A 21095-nucleotide genomic window follows, 5' to 3' on the forward strand; every position below is an offset into this window, starting at 1 on the left:
TGTGTGTCTCTGTGTAGGTATATACACGTGAGTGTGAGTGCCACAGAGGATGTTGGGTTGCTTGGAGTTGGGATTAGAGATATTTGTGAGCGTTGTGGGTGCTGGGGACTGAATCCAGGCCTTCTCAAGTGCATACACTCTCTCAACCACCTCTCTAGTCCCTCTCCCATTTCAGGTTGTGGTTTTTGCCAAGTCTTTGCCTTACAGAGGTCAGCTAGCTTCTAGGAGCCTGCGGTCAGTGCAGTGGTCCAAACGGCAAAGGGGCCACCACACTTTGTGAGCTTCATGTAAACATTAGGAAACTGGCCGAGTCCACAGTTAAGATATTTTTTTGTTTTGTTTTGTTTTGTTTTGTTTTTTGTTGTTGTTGTTTTTGGTTTTTTGAGACAGGGTTTCTCTGTGGAGCCTTGGCTGTCCTGGGCTCACTTTGTAGACTAGGCCGGCCTCGAACTCACAGCGAGCCACCTGCCTCTGCCTCCCGAGTGCTAGGGATTAAAGGCTGCGCCACCACCGCCCGGCCACAGTAAAGATCTTGCTTAGCTCCGGCACCAAAATTACGAGGTCAGTTCAAGGACAACAGCTTTATTTCATTATGTGATACTCATTACTACAGCAAATGATTAAATTATTAAAATATGTGCAATAAAATATACAATGGATATGGGTTAATAAACAGCTAGTGTACCAACAGTACAGCTATGGTGCTCTCATCACAGGAGAGACCTCCCTGTAGGTTGTAATCTTGGCCCTAATACTGACAAGTGTGAGACTTGGGGACAGTGTGGGAGTGGAGAAAGCAAACTTGAATTACAGACAGACTGCGTGAACTAAGGGACAGTGGCAAGCAGTAGGAATGGCTGTAAAGGGCATCTCCCTTGGTGTCCAGCCTCCTAAAGGATAACTGAGCAAACTGTGGTTAGTGTGCAGGGCCTGGGAGCGGCTGCTTGCCTCTTAGCTTCTTCATAGGCTTCCCCAAGAGGGCGGGGGTGAGCCTCTCCCCGATGAGGCGGGGCCATCACCATCTCAAAGACGCTCAAGGTGGCTCCTGAGGAGGAAGTTACTTCTTTTTCGCCATTTTTCCTTTCTTTTTCCCTTTCTCCTCCTTTTCTTTGCCGCCACCAACCGTTAGTGACAGCATTCGCTTTTTCCCCAGAGGGGTTTTGGCATACCAGTTCTGAAAGGAAAAGATATTTAGAAATGATCAAACAACACGAATATACTGAGATAGTCCCGGAGGTGAAGATGCATCTAGTAAGAAAGGGATGGTAAGGGGCCGTTAGACACCGGGCAGTTGGTGTATGTTCAGTACAAAGGCCTCACTGCATTTCTAGCTTGTAATTCTGTGAGTTAAAACTTGTCCTCTGGTAGTTGGTAGTTTTAGAGAACCACGTATCAACTCCTACCCACAGTCCTGCGTAATTAAGACTGCCTGATCGCTTTCCTGGTAATGTGGCTGGCTCCTGGTTCACATGCTGGCTAGCCATTAGTAGCTCAACTGGTTAGACATGCATGGCCACAGTCGTCAACATCCTTTGAGGGAGATGCTATAGAAAACATGATACTGGTAATATTTTACTTAAAACTGGAGAAACTTTTCAATTTATAATCTTACAGATAATCTAAGCAAATGATTATTCTGTGTGCTGTTTATCAGTTTTATTACAATTCAGTTAAAAAAGATTTCTGCCTCCCTCATCTGCCCATCTCTTTTTTCTTCTCATGTGTGCATGCATGTGTGTGCAGGCACGCGTGGGTGTGCACCCATGTGCATGTAGATGCCCGAGAGGCCAGAAGAGGGCATCTTGGAGCTGGAATGCTAGCAGTTGTACATCACTTGATGTAGATTCTGGGAACCAAACTTGGCATGGTTTGACTTGTCTAAGTTGCTCTCTGTGAGTGGGAGACTATTTCAGTCATTTGTCTCAAGATATCTTTGTTTCCTCCTGTCACTAGTTTGCTCCTGTGCTAGTTTAGCTGGGTATAAGTGTTAGCTAGATGATCTTTTCCCCCCAGCACTTTGATGGTGTAAGTCACTGTTTTCTGGTATCTCTTCCTACCAAAGAGATGTTTGATTTCTCATGCTTTGTTTGTTTGTTTGTTTTAGCTTACTTTGTTATCTTGTTCTTAGACTTGTAGTAATTGACAAAAATGGATTTTCTCCTATTTGTCTAGCTGGCTGCCTGGAATTTATTTTTAATCTGATAGCTCATATTTTTAATTTGGGAAAATTTTTTGCAAGTATTACTTTAGAGTTATCTTGTATTTTTTCCATCTGGGAGTTCTGTTAGTCAAAGGTCAACTCCTTTTAAATTGTCTTCTTTTACTTTTATAGGTTTTATCTGTTTTGTTTTTCTGTGATGCCTTCTTGAGGGAATTCCCCAGGGTCAATTTTCAGTTCTGTGATTTGCTCTTTGACCTTACTTATTTAGTCTAGAGTTCACACTCCTCTTAGCTTTTTGCCGTTTAATTAGCTATTTTTTAGTATTTAGTAAAAATACATTTAGTTAGTATTTTTTCAGTTATATGTTGTTTTATGGTTTTAAAAGAAAATTATCTCCTATTATTTAATTTGGTATTTTTTCTATTTCAAAAGCACATTTCTAGTGGAAGTTATGTTTTCATTTATTTTCTTGAACATGTAATTTTATGCATTCAAAGCATTTTGTCATATTATTCTTTAAATTTTTAAAATTATTTTTTGAGACTGTAATATAATGATACCATTTACTCCTTTTTCTTATCTCCAAACTTTCCCATATACCCCTCTTGCTTGCTCTCTTTCAATTCCATGGCTTCTTTTTAAATTAACTGTTGTTGAATAAACTGTATTTTCTACAGTGTTCCTGTTTTGGTTTTCCACACTAGTTTTAATGGATTGTGGCTGTCTGTCCATCTGCAGGCTAGTTTCAGTCTCTGTCTCTCTCCTTCCCATTCACATAATTAGGTAGGTATGTCTAGTCAACAGACAGCATATTCACTGAATTTTTACTTTAATGTTTATTTTCTTTTCAGTATCAGATATTCTATTTGGTTCCTTTTTCTCTTTGTGACATTTCTAGCCTTTTGTAATGTAATTGTATTTAATATGTAGTTGTCTCTCAGAATGTTCTATAAGTTATCACTAAGTTATATATAGTTGCCCCATGTTATTTCTTCATGGGTCATAATGCTTTTATTGTGAACTTGTCTTCATTGAGAGTCATGTTTCTTGTAGGAACTGGGTGTTCCTTGACGTGGATGCACTTCTGCACAGAACGTTTTTTTTTCCTCTTTGCTTTTGATATGATTTCAGGGGTTTTAATGATCACATAACTTTTTTGAAAAAATGTTAGCATTTCGAGTTGGGATTCTGGTGTCCTGGAGTAGCATTGATGTGGCTCCTTGGCAGACAATGTGCTGGCAAGGTCTTTGATACCATATAGAATGTCTTGACCAAACGCCCTGGTGAGGCCTGAATGCATTTCAACTCTGGGCAGGGTGCACTGCCTGTGGCTCCTGCACATGTGCATCTTATGTTGGCCTTCGTGAGAGCTACCTAAGGCCCCTCCTCCTCCTCTTAGCCTTGGCTCTATTTTTAATAACTGAAGTGGTCAAGGACTTCCAGTAGTGAGTCCTTCATTTAGAGACTTCAGGATTCTGCGGCATAGGGTCAGCAGATGGACTTTGTTTTGGAGTAAGCCACGAATCACGGCTCTGCTGCTCTCTGCTCAGTTCTCTGTGGAGTTACGTGTTTCTTGTATTGTTTTTCTTTCTTACCGCTGTTTTGACAAATTGCTCAAATCAGTACTCAGAGCAATACATTTAGGGCCTCACAGTTCTGGAATGGTCTCACTGGCTTAGGTCAAGGCATTGGTAAGGCTGTGTGTCCCCTGGGAGAGGCTGATCTCTTGTCTATGGCAGCTTCCACAGACCCATGTGCTTCTGGTGGCTGGGTCCCTGTCTCTCCATAAGCTGTGACATTAGGGTACTTGAGATGCCAGTGAGTATCCCTTCAATTGCCCCCTCTCTACTCATCTGCTTACAGGCTTCTGTTGGACTCTCTAGACTAGCTCAGGCTAGTCTGAGGATCTTAGGGTTAGCCAACAGCAAACTTACTCTCCCTTTGCCTTGTGAGCTCTGTGTATCAAGATCTCTTGGAGGGGCTCTTATTTACTCACCACACCTCTTTATAGCTCAGGCTATAGAAGGCTGTGAGGTCTAAATGATCCTATCATCCATAGCATTGTGTGTTTTCTCCATCCCGTCCAAAGCTGTGAGCTCTGAATGGTTACATCGTTAGCCCTACACGTTCTTGCCACCACATCCAAGGAACGGGACAGAATGTTTGCAAGGGCCTCGGAGCTCAGGAGACACATCCTCAGAGGCACAGTTAGGGAAAACTCACGGCCCAGTCGTGCGGCATGTCAGCAGTGGTCCCTCTCAGTATCCAGACAGGTGATGGCATCACCCCATGTGGCCATCTGTTCAATAAATGTGTCACTAACAAATCTATTGAGCATTGACTTGGGGCTAGCACTGTGCCTGGTAAGTAGGCTAATGGTGGGGAAATGATTCCATTTCTTTAGAGAGGAATAGAATGATTAAATCCACCAAGAATGGAGGCAAGAATGCATTTGTCTGTCAGTCCTCAAACACTGGTCACAGCAGAAATGACTAGAGATTAATTTGTAAAGTTAAAAAGAGAAAGCTTTAGGTTTTAACATGCTAAACCACATTCCTGAAAATAAAGAAAGTCAATGTTTTAGAAAAGGATTTCTAAAAGGCCAAATTTCAGAAGAGATTATTTTATTTATATTTAAATAAATATTCAGAGATAATGAATATTCTTTTTTTAACTAATACAAACAGTTAAGACACCAGAATGGTAAACAAGTTAACAGTATAGAATAAAAAACTCACCAGGTGGTGGTGGCACCTGTCTTTAGAGGCAGAGGCAGATGGATCTCTGAGTTTGAGGTCAGCCTGGCCTACAGAGTGAGTTCCAGGACAGCCAAGGCTACACAGAAAACAGACCATGGGGGAAAACACAGATATTTACATTATAACTCACAACAGCAGCAAACGTACAGCTATGAAGCAGCTATGAAATCCTTTTATGGTTGGGGGTCACAGCAAAGGGTTGCAGCATTAGGAAGGCCAAGAATTGCTGAACTAAAGGCAAGGAGGAGCCTTTGAGGAATGCCTGCAGCCTAGGCACTGGCAAGAAGGGCTCCTGACTGTGCCTTAGCCTCGCTACAGGACCGAGGAAAACACGGGCAGCTTCTCTCCTCCTAGGAAGACAGACTTGGGAAGGACAAGTGAGAGCTCTGCTCTCTAGGTCTCCTCCCGACCGAAACCTCCCACCAACATATCAGCATGCTCCCAAACACTGGCAAACTGAATTCTGATGATCTGTCTCATGTTTCTTATTGTATGTCCACAGGAGACTAGAAAGGCAGGGGTCGCTGTGAGGACAGGGGCAGACAGCTTCATCCTGAAAGACAGTTAGGTATAGTTTTTCCTATGCCAAACTTGTCCCGTAATGTGAACTGTGTGGTGAAAGCAAAATAAAGGATGAAGCAGGGGTGGGGGGGGGGGCTAAGATGGGGGAAGGGGGAGAGAGACAGACAGACACACAGACAGACAGACAGACAGACAGACAGACAGACAGACACACACACACACACACACACACAGAGAGAGAGAGAGAGAGAGAGAGAGAGAGAGAGAGACAGGCTTTGTTTGTGGCAGACAGGAGACTGAACCCAGGGCCTTGTGGTCTCTAGGCAAATGCTGTGCCAGTGAGCAACATAACCCACATCCCAAGCTCTGAAATCAGTGGCGTTCAAACTATTGCTTAATTTGGCAATTTGGATGTCACTCTATAATTGCCACAGACTATGGTTTTCCTGAGATCTAGAAGACAGGAGCTAACCTCCCAGGTACAAATAAAGTTCATGAGACAAATGCCTTGAGGCGCCGAAGGCTATGCGGTCTCCGAATGAGGAGTTCCAAAATTTCACTCTATGGGGCAGGACTCAAATCCATGGAGGTGAGGAACCTGGAGGGAGAGGGGAGGTCACGTGACAAGCGCTTGCCTAGGATTTGGTGGGCAGGGTGGTGGTGTGTTACCTTAAAGCTCTCTTCTTCCTCTTTGTAGACCGGGTTCATGCTGGTCATCACGGCGATGAATTCCACAGCCGTGAGCGGTTTGTTAGGCTGCCGCCGGACTCTGTGGTCGGTGAGCACCTCTTTGACTACTTTGACGATCTGCCCTTGTGTGAAGCCGTCAGTGACTTTGGACAGGCAACTGATGTTCAAGGCATTGGTGAGCACACCTCCATTGCGAAGAATGATTTGTTTCCACAGAACTGCCATATCCAAGGGAGTAGAGAAAGACAGGAGGAGGCAATTACGCCAGGCTCTCCATTCAAAACCCCCTCTCTCCTGGAGAAGCCCACCCCAGTTGCTTTGCAATTCAAATGAGCAGACAGTTGAATCAGCTAGATGCATCTCCCCTGGGGACTTTTCCAGAACTGGGATGCATATTGGAGACTCTCAAGTCTGTAGTTCCAACTCAGGTCCCTTGCGAATTCGCAAAGGAAAATGAAACCCCGCGCGGTTTTAATGTGGCAAATGCAAAGGGATTTAGAAACTTTCAAGATGGGAAATTCACCTTGGGTGTGTGTGGTTTCCCTGCTCATCCATGAGTTTGGATAAGTGGGAGCGGAATGTCTTTCCCTTTGTAATTATAAGGTTCATTTCTTGTATTATTGTTGTAACTGGAATAAAAATACAGATTCCCACTTTTATTAGCCGGTGCCAGGCTCTACATAGTAACACCACATCCCTCACCTCCATCCCCCAGGCCATCAACATGCTGGCTGACTGCAGCCATTCAGATGGGTGCCGGGGTCAGGGGACCAGTCTACCAGAGCACAGGGATGCTGTGAAAAGGAGTCATAAGATGCTTTGTGATGCTTAACGTTAGAGACAGATTTGGAAGTCTTGTATGGTCTTCAAAATAACACCATGGCCAGTGAGCTATGTCCTTGCTGTTCAGGGAGCTTCTAGGGGACCACTGGGGCCTGCTGTTTTCAAACTGGGCTGTGTGAGGAGTGTTCCTGTGACCGTCTGTCTCTTCATTAGGAAGGTCTGGTTAGACTCCAAAGCATTTTTAACTTCCTCAAGGAACACCAAAACTGTACTTTGAAAATGACCATTTTAATAAGCTGTGATGATTGACAGGTCAGGTCAAGGGTCTATTCTGGGTCTATTCAATGATTCCATAAATACATCCACCCAAAGCTGGCCAAGATGTAAAGCTCTGCTTACTTCTATGAGGAACAGAATGGCTGAGGGAAGGCCATGGCTATGTCAGGGAGTACCACAGCCCGGATGAGGATTACCCAGTGTTCACTCCTACTGGCATCCTGGATTGGGAGTATGGCCGTTGAATGAGCTAAGCTGCTGCAGCATTAGGAATAATGGGCTTGGACACTTGTGGGGGAGGTAGCCAGGGCCACAGGGACCTCCTAGTGGCTCAAAACAACAGGCAACTTACTGAAATTCGGCTGTATCCTTGGTGAGTTTGTTGGGGTTGTAGCCCTGGTTGATGCTAGTGGGAGAAGGAAGTAGGTACAAACTGCCAAGTGTGCACCTGACATATTTGGAGGTCCCCAGTATGTGACAGGGCGGTTTCTGTACCTGGATTACTGCTGTTTCTCAAACTATTAACATTGCCTTCAAGTTTCTTAACCCTCTAAACACCAACTGTGAAACATGAGCAGTGTGTGTGTAGACAGAGCATAGCAAACAAGGAGAAATCGCATTTAAATGTAACTACCATAGACAGAGTTAGAAATCAGAAAATACAATTTCCAGCAAAATGGCAGACAGCAGCCTCAACTACACAACAGTGTCACTTGCAAACAGCTTTGGTTTCTACCCAAACCTGTTCAATCTATAGAAAAGACCAATGGACTCCTATGGGACCTGGTGTAGAGAGTCTCAGCTCAGAGGGGCTCCACAGCGGGCCCAGGACTGGCAGGCAGCTGGATGACCCAGGACTGCAGATGGAAAGAAACAAGCACAGATGTCTTGGGGGCTGGTATGGGTGGGGTGAGCACCCCTTCAGTGTTTATGACAGCAAGGGAGCCTCTGCTGGGGACGGTAGTGTATGTGTACGCGCGCATGCTCGTGCAGCAGCCCAAGGTGGATGTCCTGTACCATCCTCAGTTGCTCGACACCTCACTTCACGAAGAGACAGGATCACTTGTTGAGCCTAGGGCTCACTGAGTTGGCTAAGCTTGCCGACAGGCTAGCGCTGGGATGACAGGTGTGCAGCTGGGAGCCCAGGCTCAGGTCCTCATGCTGCCTGGGCCATCACCCCAGCCTTTGGCTTCCTCCTTTGGAAGGGAGGCCCCTTACTCTGTAGACTGACCCACATTCCCCACCCTTTGTGGAGAAGGGGAGGGAATCTGGGCTCTGCCATCTGCTTTTTGTTGCTCTCAACTGACCCGATCCCAGCTGGGTCCTCCTTGGCACAGGAGCTTAACTTTCATTTTATCTTGAGCTTCATGGGCCCAAGGACCTCGTGATACGATCTGAGTCTGAGAGACTGACCCTCTGGGGCCTTGACCTCCAAACAAACCTGAACCCTTTACCCCTGAGCTCACCCATTGTAGTCTGGATGGGCTGGGCCTGTGAATTGTGTAATTCTGAGGAAGATCCTGAGGAAGAGCAGCTAAGGTACAGCAGTAGGGTGGTCCCAGGGGGTGGTGGGGCGCTTCTGAGCACCACACCAAGGCATTCACCAAACCTGGGGGTGGTTTGTAGAACAGGTAGACACTGAGCTATGACTAGTGAGCCTTATGTCAAGCCCCCTGCCCCACCCAGCTGCCCAGCTGACCTCCCTGTGCCTACTGTACCCAACTCAGGCCTGTGGTGTTTGACAAGTGGTGGTGCAGGGGATGTGTTCGCACACCTCTGGGGCTCTGGGCTGCTGGATAGAAAAATGGCAGAGTAGTGGCTCCGGCAATGAATCTGTAGCCCTTGACTGCAAGGGCTGGAGGAAACCTCTGTGATCACTGTGGAGGCAGGAGTGGTCTTTCTCTAAGACAGATGCTCTGCAGCACTGACACTGAAAGCGTCAGGGCTACTGTGAGAAACACACACAGCATTTATGATGACGGCAAAAATGGCCGCCAGATGAATTACCGCTGGGAAGAAATGTGTGAGAAGCAGGCACTTGATGGATGGGCCCTGGGCCCAGGAGAAGCACTTTCTGCCCAAGAGGAAGGGATCCTTCTCTATCGCCATGAAGCCAGAAAACACTCAGTAAGGAATCTGCAGTTTGACCTGAGTTCTTGGAGACACCTGGCACTTCCGTCAGGGACGTCAGTTGCCTGCGGTGTCAACTGATAGTTTCCCTTTAAAGTCTGTGCTTTTGTCAGACACTCAATCCAAAGTTAAGCCTAGGGCTGTAGTCCCTTAAGTGATGTGAAATATGTGCAATAAGAGAAAAGGAAAAGTAAATGAGATGGGGGGGGAGCCCCGAGAGCAACGGAGCCCCATACAGGATCCCCACTGCTGCTCCCAGCACCGCACCACCCTCCTCTCTGCTCCTCACTGGTCTCCTCTTCTGTACAGTCTCTTCATGTCTCCCCATCTCTTTCTGGTGACCCTCATCTCTGTCCAGCTTTCTCCCCACTCCTTCCTACTCTTCTCTCCTGCTGTGTCACCTGTGTCACCCACCAACCCGTCTTCCCTTCGTTCTTCAGTGCTGGCTGGCTGAGAAGGACCGCTGTGGCCCTACGTGATCGACAAGCCCTAGATGGGTAGACATAACAGGTCCTAGAGTCTTCCTTCCTTGGCTCCTTATGAGGTCAGGGTCACACTCTGTGCCAATAGAATGACTGGCAGCCTTAGCCCCCGAAGGATGCAGGTTCCTCTAAATCAGTGGTTCTCAGCCTTCCTAATGCTGTGACCCTTTAACACAATTCCTCATGTTATGGTGACCCTTAACCATAAAATTACTTCGCTGCTACCTCATAACTGTAATTTTGCTACTGTTTGGAATTGTAAATACCTGCTATGAAGGATGCCGAATATGTGACCACCAAAGCAGTCGTGACCCACAGGTTGAGAACCACTGTTCTAAGCCCGCCAGCAGCTCTCTCGCTCTACTTGCCTGCAAGCAGGCCCCGGTGGCCCAGCTTTGGTGCCTCCCGGAAAGCCTTATGATACTTGCCATATCTGGAACCATAGTCGGGTCTGGGAACCAGAATAATCTTTTGGTATACTCTGCAGAAGGGCTGAAGCTCAGCATCAAAAGGGCGCTGTGTGGTCCCCACGATCAGGATCCTGTCGTCTGGTTTCAGGAGCTTCAGAAATTTGGGGAGGTGTTTTTTCAGGCGTTTTGGTTCATTCTGGGAGGAGGAGGAGAGAGGGGAAAGATGAGGCCATATGGAGAAAAGAACTGAGGGTGGAGAAAGTGGAGTGGCACGTGTGGTGACGTGCACTCGGCGAGGCCACTTCGAGGTTCTGCTCACACCTTCTCTAAGTGTCTCCCTGGATGGACCCTGGGAAGCGCCTCCTACTTGGCCCGGCATTTTCTTGTGGCAATTTCCTGCCTGTAGCCTCTGTTTTCAGATTTGGAATTAAGAAGGACGGAAAGGAAGGAAGGAAGGAAGCACCTGATGGACCCAAGACCTAGATTTCTTGGCTCCAAAAAAAAAAAAAAACAAAAAAAAACCACTTGGTTCCTAGCTGCCTTAGAAGATGGACTCCGTTGTTTTCCTGTGCTGCACAAGGCACTACGAGGACCCAAAGTCCTGGCTCTCGTGTCACCAAGGGCTCTGCCGCTGTCAGCAGCTGGATGATGACTTCAGGCTGTAGCATTTCAGTGCCACGTCTTCACCAAGAGGGAGAGGCGGGGGTGTGGATGGGCTCTGCTCTGGATGCCAGGAAGAAGCAGAGCTGGTCCTGTAGCCACGGGCAATGCCTGCCTTGGAGTTACATCTGACAGGGACAGCTACATGAAGAGGAATCACGGGACGAGAGCTTAGGCAGAGATGCCCACGCCCAGACTTGGTCATTTTTGGCTCTGGTTAACTAATGATATTTTGCATCTTCTTATGAACTACATGGCCAGACTGGTGTCTTTTTTGGGAGGGGAAACATGGCTTTTTTTTTTTTAAGCTCGTTAGAAGTTGTGGGCTTAAAAAAAAAAGGAGTTGAGGGCTTTATTATTTTGGCCAGGTCTCTTGAATTTCCACACAAACTTTGGAGTTAGCTTTAAATGTATGTGAACGAGTCAGCCCCCATGCTTAATGGGGGTTGCACCCCAGCTGAAGGTGGATCTCGAGGCAACGTCATCTGCACAGTTCGTTTGTCAACACGAGCTAGAGCCATCTGCGAAGAGGGAGCCTCAGTGGAGAAACTGCCTCTCAGCTTGGCCCATGAGCACATCTGTGAGGCATCTTCTTGACTGAGCTTGACATGGGAGGTCCTAGACTACTGTGGGCTGTGCCACCCCTGGCCAGGGGATCTGAATAACTAGGGATGCAGAGCTTGAAAGTAATGGCAGCCATCTGGTAAGTAGCACTCCTCCATGGTCTCTTCTTCAGTGCCCATCCCCGGGTCCTGCTTGAGCTGTCCTGGCTTCCTTCAGCAACATGTAACTTTTCCTTCCCAAAGGTGGTTTTGGTCAGTGTTTATCACAGCTAGAAGTCTGACTCCATCTTAGCAACATTAAATCTTCAACCCACACATATCTACTGGATGCCTTCCTGTCTGTTTAGGCCTTTGGAACCTCTCAATGCTTTTATAGTTTTCAGATGCGGGGGGGGGGGGATGTCTTGTGTTACTTTTATGCCATGGTGCCTTTCAAAAGCATTGTCTATGGAGTGGAGATGGAATGGTGGCGGGTTGAGAGATGAGTGGAGACGGGGAAGGTAGGCTGGGCTTTTAAGAAGCACAGTAGGGCAAACAAGCCTTGTAGGGGGTGCGCAGGAAGTGAGGGGTGCATGTGTGAGCTACCCAAAGACTGGCAGAGAAAGGATTGACCTGAATGTTCTAGAAGGCTCAGAACAGCTACACACCCTTAGTAGCCCGGTTGCTATGGTGATGGCGGTACCTACCCTTCCCTTCCTGAGGTAGGATATTGCTATTTGCATGTCCTGAAATGGCAAGGAGATCCGAAATTAAGTAGCCTATTTGGATGACAAATGTTGATCCTGGGTGGCATCTACAGTGACCCCTTCACACTGAGGAGGGGCGTTCTCTTGAGTCGGGAACGAGAAAGCAGGTGTATGTTCACCCAGTGCTCGGGCCAGTGCAGTTCCATTTCAGAGCTGTTCGTTCGTTCATTCACCACAAGGTTTGCTTGCTCATCAATCATGCTGGGAAACGTCTCCTGATTAGCTGGCCACCTCCACGTCCGCCATCCCCCCACGGCTGGCCTGCCAGTCTCTCACAACTGTATTACTGTGGGCAATTTCAAATTAGTGGCTAGCATCCACACGGCAATTTCAATTTGCTTTTCTGCAGTTAGCGCCACAAAAACGAGCATCACAGCCAGCACCAACAAAGCAAGCAATTCCCCGGTGGAGACCTATTGTGGCAGCAGGGAAGGCTGGGGCTAGATGAAGCAACGAAGGGTAATGGTGCGGAAAATGCAGGAGCAGGCGCTCTTGTCTCAATCTTTACCTTCGTCTCTGACACGACTGACCGTCTGGTTATGGCAACATCATAGAACAGGCACCAGCTAGGGTCTACCAGGGCAGCACGGGTGGGTCCCCGCCCCTCCATCCCCAGGATTGAACTTTTCTGAAAATTCTGAGGCCTAGTAAGCGGTTGCTGGGGTGACATGGAAGACCAGGAGTGGGCAAGGGGGAGGAGGAGGAAGAGGAAGAGGAAACAGAGGAAGAGTTTTTCATCTTTGTCTCCTAAGACAGGTCTTCAAAGGCAGGTCCCAGGAGAGGTCCAGCATAGTCCCAGGGGAGCTATAGGCAGCAGAGAGGAACAGGAGGCTGGACCCATAGCAGAAGGGAAAGTCAGTTTTGCATTAAGGGGCTTCCAGTCTGTGAGTGGTACCCAGGTTGAAGGTATGGCTTCCATACTTAGCCTGGCTCTGAATGCCCCATCACCCCTCCTTAGTCCTGTGCTCTCACAAATCTGTGCTCTCTTTTGTGAAAGAGGACCAGGCTTCCCTCCCAGGGCTGCTGGGAGTTGTGCTCATGGGTTTACTGTGCTTCTTTTACCTTCCTCCTCTGTCAGAACCCGTTTCCGCAACTCACAAGTGTGACAGAGGATCTGCATTCAGGTTTCCTCAGGGCTGGCTAAACCCTTTCCATTACTTCAGAGGCCAGAATGGGACATGCCTCATAAGCTTTACTGGGGAGGGGTCTTAATGTGAGGCAGAGGTACTGGGGGGATCTGTCACCATAGATGAGATTTCAAGGGATGGCCCTAGAACTTTCAAGCCTGGCAGGTAGCCATTTTGAGCCAAGTGGCCTTGCTCTTTGTGCTGTGATTGTAGTCAGCCATAACTGGTCTCCTGGTTCCTGGAAGATGCTTTCTTCTCTGGGCATTTACAGTCTGGAGACCAGAGGAGCCTTTGGGATAAAGGCTGGGTCATGTGGGGGGAAAAAGGACTCTGAGTCCCATGTGGCTAGGAGTTGGTGAGAATGCTGCTCCAAGTTCGCTTGTTCACTGTAGCAACTGCTGCCCTGGCCTTTGGTCCCCCCCTTCTGAACACGGGTGTCAGAACCCACTGCTGTGGGTCCCCAAGACGTGGTGGGTGAGGAACTTGAGTAGAGCTAGTCCCAGCCTCAGCTCCAGAACGGCAGAAAAGCATTAAGAACTTTGTGGCCCTGTTCCCATGGGTCAGGCCTGGGGTTACTGTACTCAAGATCCTCTGGCGCCTGCTGTGCACACACATGGCTCAGCACTCACCTCCTGCTGGGGTGCCTAGATTATCCCTGGGCCTTGTGTTCAGAGACCTCAGGGGAGCTTTTGCTCAAATTCAATGGGATATTTTATGTGGTGGTTTGACCAATAATGGCTCTGATGAGCTCTTCTATCTGAATAATTGGTTCCCAGTCGGGAGAACTGTTTGGGAAGGATTAGGAGGAGGGGCCTTGTTGAAGGGTGTGTGTCAATGGGGGCAAAGGGCCTTATGTGCACACTCAGGGTACACACTACCTCCAGCTCTCAGATCAAGATGTGAGCTCTCAGCTCTGCCTGTCGCCATGCCTCCACTCAGCCATCTTGGATTCTAACCCTCTGAACCCATAAGCAAAACTAAATGCTCTATTTCCTAAGATGCCTTGGTCGTGTGGCTTGGTGACAGCGACAGAACAGCAACTTATACATTCTGGGCCTTGTCCCGGGTGTGATTTGTGGTCTTCAAAGCAGGGAACTCTCCTGATGGTCAAGAATCTTCCAGCTGGTGTGAACAGAGCAAAAGTTCCATATGTGCACAGTGAGGCTGTGCCTCCATGTCCTATGGAACAGACCAGGCTATGGGATGGTATTTTCAGGGTCTGGAAGACAAGACCAGAAGGGTGAATGTGGGGTCTGGAGAGGTGGTTTATCTGTACCACTGACTTCTCCATCTTCTCTGCCAGCTTCCTGCCTTGCATGACCGTTCCCTATGTGAGGTGTCTTCTCTTGTTGTACCCCCTAAAAGCAGTCCCAGCCCTCCCCACTGGCCTTTGGATCTCATTTATCCACTGGTCACATTCTTCGGAATCTCTGTGGACTTAGGTTCCTATAGAGCTAAGGGCTGATGATTAAATAGTTAAAGACTAAGAGAGGTCAGGTTTCTTGGTGAACGACACACAGCCAGCTATGTGAATGGCAGAACCAGCCCGCAGCCCGTGCCTCGTGGGTTTCATATCACCGAGGCTGAAGTCCTGTAGGAGAGCGAATCGCCACGTCTGTTAGCAATCCACATATGATGCTATCATATATATGACCACTGGCTAAGGACAGCCCTGCATTGCTCTTTAGACATAGGAACATATGACGCCCTCCTTGGCAATTTCTGTCTTCAGTCAGACTTTTCCTTTCTTCCTCAATGTCTCAACATGGTCAGCAGAGGGCGCTAGCCACCGGATTCCCAGATGAAATATAACAAATGAGTCTTCCTAAGAGGTTTTGAAATGACAGGGCAATCAGGGCTCATTTGGAGAAGCAAAGATTGAGCTTTGGGGCTTTACCCAAATCACCTCTACCTGCTGAAAATGATGTATAATACATAAGTGATTAAAATCCTTACTGATTTAATCAGAAATTCACAGCTAACCACTATTTGCTCTGGTATAAATTGGTGTGGAGTAACAAGCCTGTGTATCTGTAATTTTTTTTTTTAAACTTGTGGGAAATTTGCTGGTGATTTGTGGGGGGAAGTGTGGGCCATTGAAAGGAGAGAAAAGAAGGAAGGAAGCAATTGAGACTGAGCTCCCCAGAGGCTCTGAATACAGGGCACTTAGCTTTGCTATTGATGGCCTTTGTTCACGAATTTCAGGCCCTTTCCTATTTATTATTATGAACAATAGGAAATTGTAATAATAACTCCATGTGTGCCTCTGGCCGTAAGTGAGCAGAGTTCTCTGAATTGTTTCTTTCCTCTGAATCATGTTTGGGCTGGAAAAACCTCCCTCCTTCCTTCTTTCCTTTTTTTTTTTCCCTCTTCCAAATTATGCCTCATAAAAACCAAGGCGCTGGCTTCTTTCAAACACTGACAGGCACTCAGAGCAGAGAGAGCCTACTGCGGAAGGACTGAAAACCGCCCTGTCTCCTTTACTGCCTTGAAAAGCTAGGACTTTTTCTTGAAAGGTAGAGCCGGTCCCTTGTGAGGGGCCCCTGCGGAGGAAGGAAGGCGTCAGTCAGGGAATAAAAAGGAAGCAGCTAGGAGGACTCACCCGCTTCTCAGCATGCGGGACTTTTTTGTAGAAGGTTTTCTCCGTGTCTTGGATCCACACCACGGAAGGCTGAAGCTGGCGGGCCACCTGCAGGGCACAAGAGGCAGCCTGGGGTGAATGCGCTTCTTCCTGGGGGACACTCGCCCTCTTTCCCCCCACCCCCCAAGCATGACTGAGGGCATCTCTGACACACCCTGAGGAAGCAGGGCCTCCAGGTCACCCGGAAGTGTGCCTGTCCACCTGCCTCGTTGTCACAGCTGTCATTTATGCTCTTTGCATCTCAGTAACTGCCTGGGAGGGGGCTGTGGGGTGGCCTCCACCTCCACAGGCTTGTCTTAATGGACACATTCCTGTATCGGTGCCCAGAGCCCCTGCCTGGTTTGGTTTGTCATAAAGCACTGGTTTTCAGCTGAGAGTGAATGGGAGCGGGGCCACGTGTTTTAATCACAGCCTACTCACGGTTCCCAGGTTCATTTAAGTTTGCCTGCTGCAGGAAAACATGGTGCAATTTGTTCACCCGAGCTTTTGTGACTGAGGCTCCCCTGCAGGATGGTGGCTCGGACCCTTCCTAGAGTGGGCCGGGGATCCATGGCAGAGTTAGGACTGGACTTAGCGAAGGCATGTGAATAATTGCCACACACCTAGCCGTCTCTTCAAAGCGCCCACCTAGGAATGGAGTTCAAGTATTTCTGCAAAAATTCCTGCTTTGTGCGAAATTGTGGTGGGTTAAAGGCAATTATCAGCTACAGCATATATACAGTGTTAAGGACTCTTATTTATACATTTCTTGAAACATTGTTGAGGCAACATCATTTACGCAGTGGCTGATGGAAAAGTCACTAGGGGCGTGATGACATAGCCTGTCTCCCCTGGCATTAATGTGCCAAGTGAGAATGTGGATGTTGATTGAACCTGATGCAACACCTGGGTTAGATATACCTCTGTCCCCCCCAATGTGCTGGGACACTCAGCAAACTGTAGAAACCAGCACAGTTGGGAGATATTAGGTTTTTAGACCCTGGGTCATACAGTTTGAGAATTCAAGTCTTGTTCTTAAATCCCATGCCCCAGGTGGTATGGAGTGTAACTGAGGGCAGTCTAGCAGTGAGAGGTGGAGCTGCTTTGTACCAGGCACAGGGCCTGTGCCCTATGCACATCAGAGCCAGCATGCGTGCGACGCAGCCATCACACGTCAGATCCAGCATGAATGCAACACAGCCATCACATGTCAGAGCCAGCATGCATGCGACACAGCCATCACACGTCAGATCCAGCATGAATGCAACACAGCCATCACATGTCAGAGCCAGCATGAATGAGACACAGCCATCATTCATCGGGCCCTGATTGTGCCTCACATGTACGCAATGTCCTCAACTCAATCTAGGGGCAATTGTATGTCCCGTTATTGGTAGGGACTCTGAGGGTCAGAGGTGATCTAAGCTGCACAACTGCAAAATGGCGGACGCAAGATGGAGGCCAGCATGATGCAGGAAATATGGGCTACACCCTCGTCTTTTTTTTTTTTTTTTAGGTTTTTTTTGAGACAGGGTTTCTCTGTATCACAGTCTTGGCTGTCCTGGACTTACTTTTGTAGACCAGGCTGGCCTCGAACTCACAGCGATCTGCCTGTCTCTGCCTTCCAAGTGCTGGGATTAAAGGCGTGCGCCACCACTGCCCGGCTCCCTCATCTGTTTTAAACCAAGGACACAGGCAGTTCCAGAGTCCCTGCCTCAGGGGAGAGGAGCGAGGGCTGGAGATGAGTGCATGGAAGTTGAAGAGCCAAACACTCACTGTTGATGCCACAACTCTAGCTCTCTCTCCATGGCCACGGCTTCTTTATTGAGCCCTACCCCAAACCACCGTGACTTCTGAATTTAGCGCAACCTCTATCTGCAGGTCCTTTATTTTGGTCTGGCCTCCTGTGGTTTATTTTTGGCACCAGAATCCAAATAGACATTTTATCTTTCCTAGATTTTTTTGATTGCTAGGAAAAAAAAAAAGGGCTGGAGAGATGGCTCAGTGGTTAAGAGTGCTGCCTGCTCTTCCAAAGGTCCTGAGTTCAAATCCCAGCAACCACATGGTGGCTCATAACCATCTATAATGTGATCTGATGCCCTCTTCTGGCTGGCAGGTGTATGTGTAGACAGAACATTGTATAATAAATAAATAAATAAATAAATACTTTAAAAAAAAAAGGAGATTAAAAAAAATTCAGTCAAGGCTCTAGGTAGACAGCTTAGTTAATAAGTGCTTGTTATGCAAAGCGTAAGTACCGTGAGCTTAGATCCCCAGCACCCAGGGAAAAAGACAGCATAGTGGTGTATGTATCCCAGTGCTGGGAGCTAGAGACAGGAGATCCCTGGGGCTTGCTGCTGACCAGTGCAACCAAGGCAGCCAGGTCCAGCCTCAGAGAGATGGGGGAGGGGGGTTCAGAGAGAGAGAGAGGGATGTCTTTAAAAATAAGGTGGCAAGTGACCGAGGAAGACAATTAGTGTTGACCTCTGGCCTCCACACACACGTGGACAGGTAAGTACACACACACACACACAAACACACACACACACACACACACACACACACACACACACACATACACACACACACACTCCAGTCTGTCCTAGTAACAAATTAAGGCAGTTTCTATCTGGCCTGGCCCTTTTTGTGCGGCGCAATTCTCCCCAAATCCCAAGCCCATTCATTGCCAGTGTCTCCTGGAAGCGCCACTCTCCACCCCCTCCAACTCTGGTGTGACTTTGCATGGCCGCTAGCGAAGGTGAGGCTGCATGGTGTGAACTGAAAAACCTCAAGCCAGTCATCTCAGGAGTGACCCCCACAAACCAAGCCATCTGGCCCACAGCTGTCACCCTTGCGGTGGATACATGCCACAAGAGAAAGGGACACCCTCTCTGCTTCTCTCTTCCTCATCTATAGCCTTTTATAAAACCAGTGCCCAGAGACATCAAAGCAGCTTATTAAATGACTCTCCAGCTTCCACATCCTATGAGTCTCTAGTGGAGGTCGTGCCTGCACTGCAGATGGAGGGCTGAGGACAGCGATCCCACTCCAGTCCTGTAGGGCGAACTCCATCATGTTTAGGCACCAAACTCTTTGCTAGGGTGGAGAGGACTCAGAAAGTACCACAGAACAGCACAGGATGTAGACTCCACCTGAATGGTGCCAGCCCCAGCTGGGAAGCCATGAGAAGAGGCAGACAGAGGGAGACAGTATCGGGGAGTGCTGGCAATGCTGGTCAGGAAGCTGAGTAGCTAGGATGTCACTGGTGGCCTTGGCAGGAGTGAAGGGGACAGAAGGCAGATGACAGGCTGCTCAAGTATGCATGGCTAGAGTCTAGAAGACTAAGAGGGTCTTTCAGGAATATGTGTAAACAGTGTATGGGGGTGGATGGGAGAGTGAAGACATGTTTGGCATCTTAGTGTATCCAGGGCAAGAGGACCACAGAGATGGCGTGTGATGAAGTGGGAAAGACAGAAAAGGCAACATTGGGGAGAGATAAGGTGGGAGGTGTGGAAAGAGTGAAGAAGAAAGAACTACTGGGGACAGCGTGTGACATGATGAGAGACTGGGAGGCAGACAGACTCCCTGGTAGGCAGACAGATAGGGAGAGGGGCCATGGCTAGGTAATAAGAGTGGTGAATTTCCAAGATGGCCGGCTTCTTCCTTACCCTCCTGACTTGAGACAAAAGCCTGTAGCTTAAAACAAAGGCCTTGTAGGTTCCCCCCCCCCCCCCCCCCCGCAACCAGCAGGCGCCCTGCTGATGGTCTGGCTCAACAAGTTCAAGGCCTGCTCAAGACACGTCACACAACAGTTGGACCAATCAGCCACTGTAGGTGTCTGCAAGTAGGGCAGGGACACTCCAGAGACCTTCACAGCCTCATGACTAGACCAGCGTGCTTGGCCTTCTGGGTCCTCCCTCTGCTTTGCAGAAGGTCTTTTTTCTCTGTGTATCTGTTGAGTGTGTGTTTCCTCGCCCCCAATAAATGCTGGTCTTCAGCTAATGAGTCTGGGGTGCTTGAGACCCCTCTGCTGCTGCCTGCTGCACTTCAACTTTTCCCTGCCTTTTTAAATTCTTTAACGGGCAGAGAAAACAAACCCCAAATCAGGACCCCTGGACTGCATCATTTGGGTGGCTCCTCTTGGATTTCTTTTTGAAGACTGTATCAACTGAACACATCTCTGAGAAGGAGGTCTCTTACTGAACACAGACTGGCCCAGACCCCTCGACTCTGTCCTTCTCACATCTGTCTTCAGACGTTTCCTGTCTTTACAAACCCCTCCACCCTGCCCTGGGGACTGTCTTGCAGGCTGCCCATCCCCCAGATAGGAAATGTACTTCTCTAACATCCTGACCCCACAAGGGACCGTCGTTCATGGTTCTACCCTTATTGTGACCATATAGGTGGCTGCTGACTTCTTAGATCTACCAGTACTTAGCTGTGCATTTGGGGGCACATGGTTGGTATCCCCTTAGAATAACTTCTGGAGGGACAGGGCCTGGTGGAAGTCACATGAGTTGCGTGGCTTTAAAATCACAGCCACCTCGAGGCTCTATCTATCCATACGTCCCACTGCTGGTGAACAGGTAGGGACCACGACAGGGCACTAAAAGCATGTACACTCTGGGCCGTTAATCTGTCACCTGTTAAAAGCATTTTTCTTTGTACAGGTTCTTTCAAAGCTTTGTCACAAAACAGCAGCTTAGGCCACAAGGCCAGAATGTGTTCAGAATGGAGATGCTGACCAAGACAGCAGGGGACTGTGCGTTTAGTTTGTTACCAGCATTGCTGCAGATAAGACCCCTAGCATGGAGATTGTGATAAATAATGACCACCTAGGTCACCTTGCAGGAGCTGCTTTGGTGGTTTAAATAAGAATGGCTCCCATAGCTCATATATTGAATGCTTAGTCATCTGGGAGCAATGCTATTTGGGAAGGATTAGAAGGATTAGGAGGTGTGGCCTTGTTGGAGGTTTCAAAGGCCCATGCCAGGCCCGGTCTCTTTCTTCAAAGTTCTTTTCAACTTTCTCTGATGGTGCTTGACGACCTTGGGTCTCATGGAGTTTATTACCCAATTTGGGCGATATTCCAGAGCAACCTGACCCTGAGGAGAACCAGGTCCATTATGCGGGAGATCACAGTGTCCACAGCCACTGCATGGATCC

The 21095-nt window shown here is 48.2% G+C and overlaps 1 protein-coding gene across 1 annotated transcript in view; it reads right to left on the minus strand.

Annotated features, from left to right (window-relative positions):
• Positions 1 to 574: 574 nt before the first annotated feature.
• The window catches only part of DRC11 (dynein regulatory complex subunit 11), a 113546-nt gene continuing 93025 nt past the window's right edge, over positions 575 to 21095 (minus strand). The window contains exons 16-19 of the mRNA XM_084779500.1: positions 15912 to 15998; positions 10232 to 10409; positions 6112 to 6350; positions 575 to 1174 (exon numbers count right to left, since the gene is read on the minus strand). Coding sequence (XP_084635626.1) covers positions 1058 to 1174; positions 6112 to 6350; positions 10232 to 10409; positions 15912 to 15998 — 621 coding nt within the window. The 3' untranslated portion in view covers positions 575 to 1057. The remainder of the gene's footprint in view (positions 1175 to 6111; positions 6351 to 10231; positions 10410 to 15911; positions 15999 to 21095) is intronic.

This window comes from Acomys minous (genome assembly GCF_964271855.1).
Source record: "Acomys minous genome assembly, chromosome: 4".
Lineage (NCBI taxonomy): Eukaryota > Metazoa > Chordata > Mammalia > Rodentia > Muridae > Acomys > Acomys minous.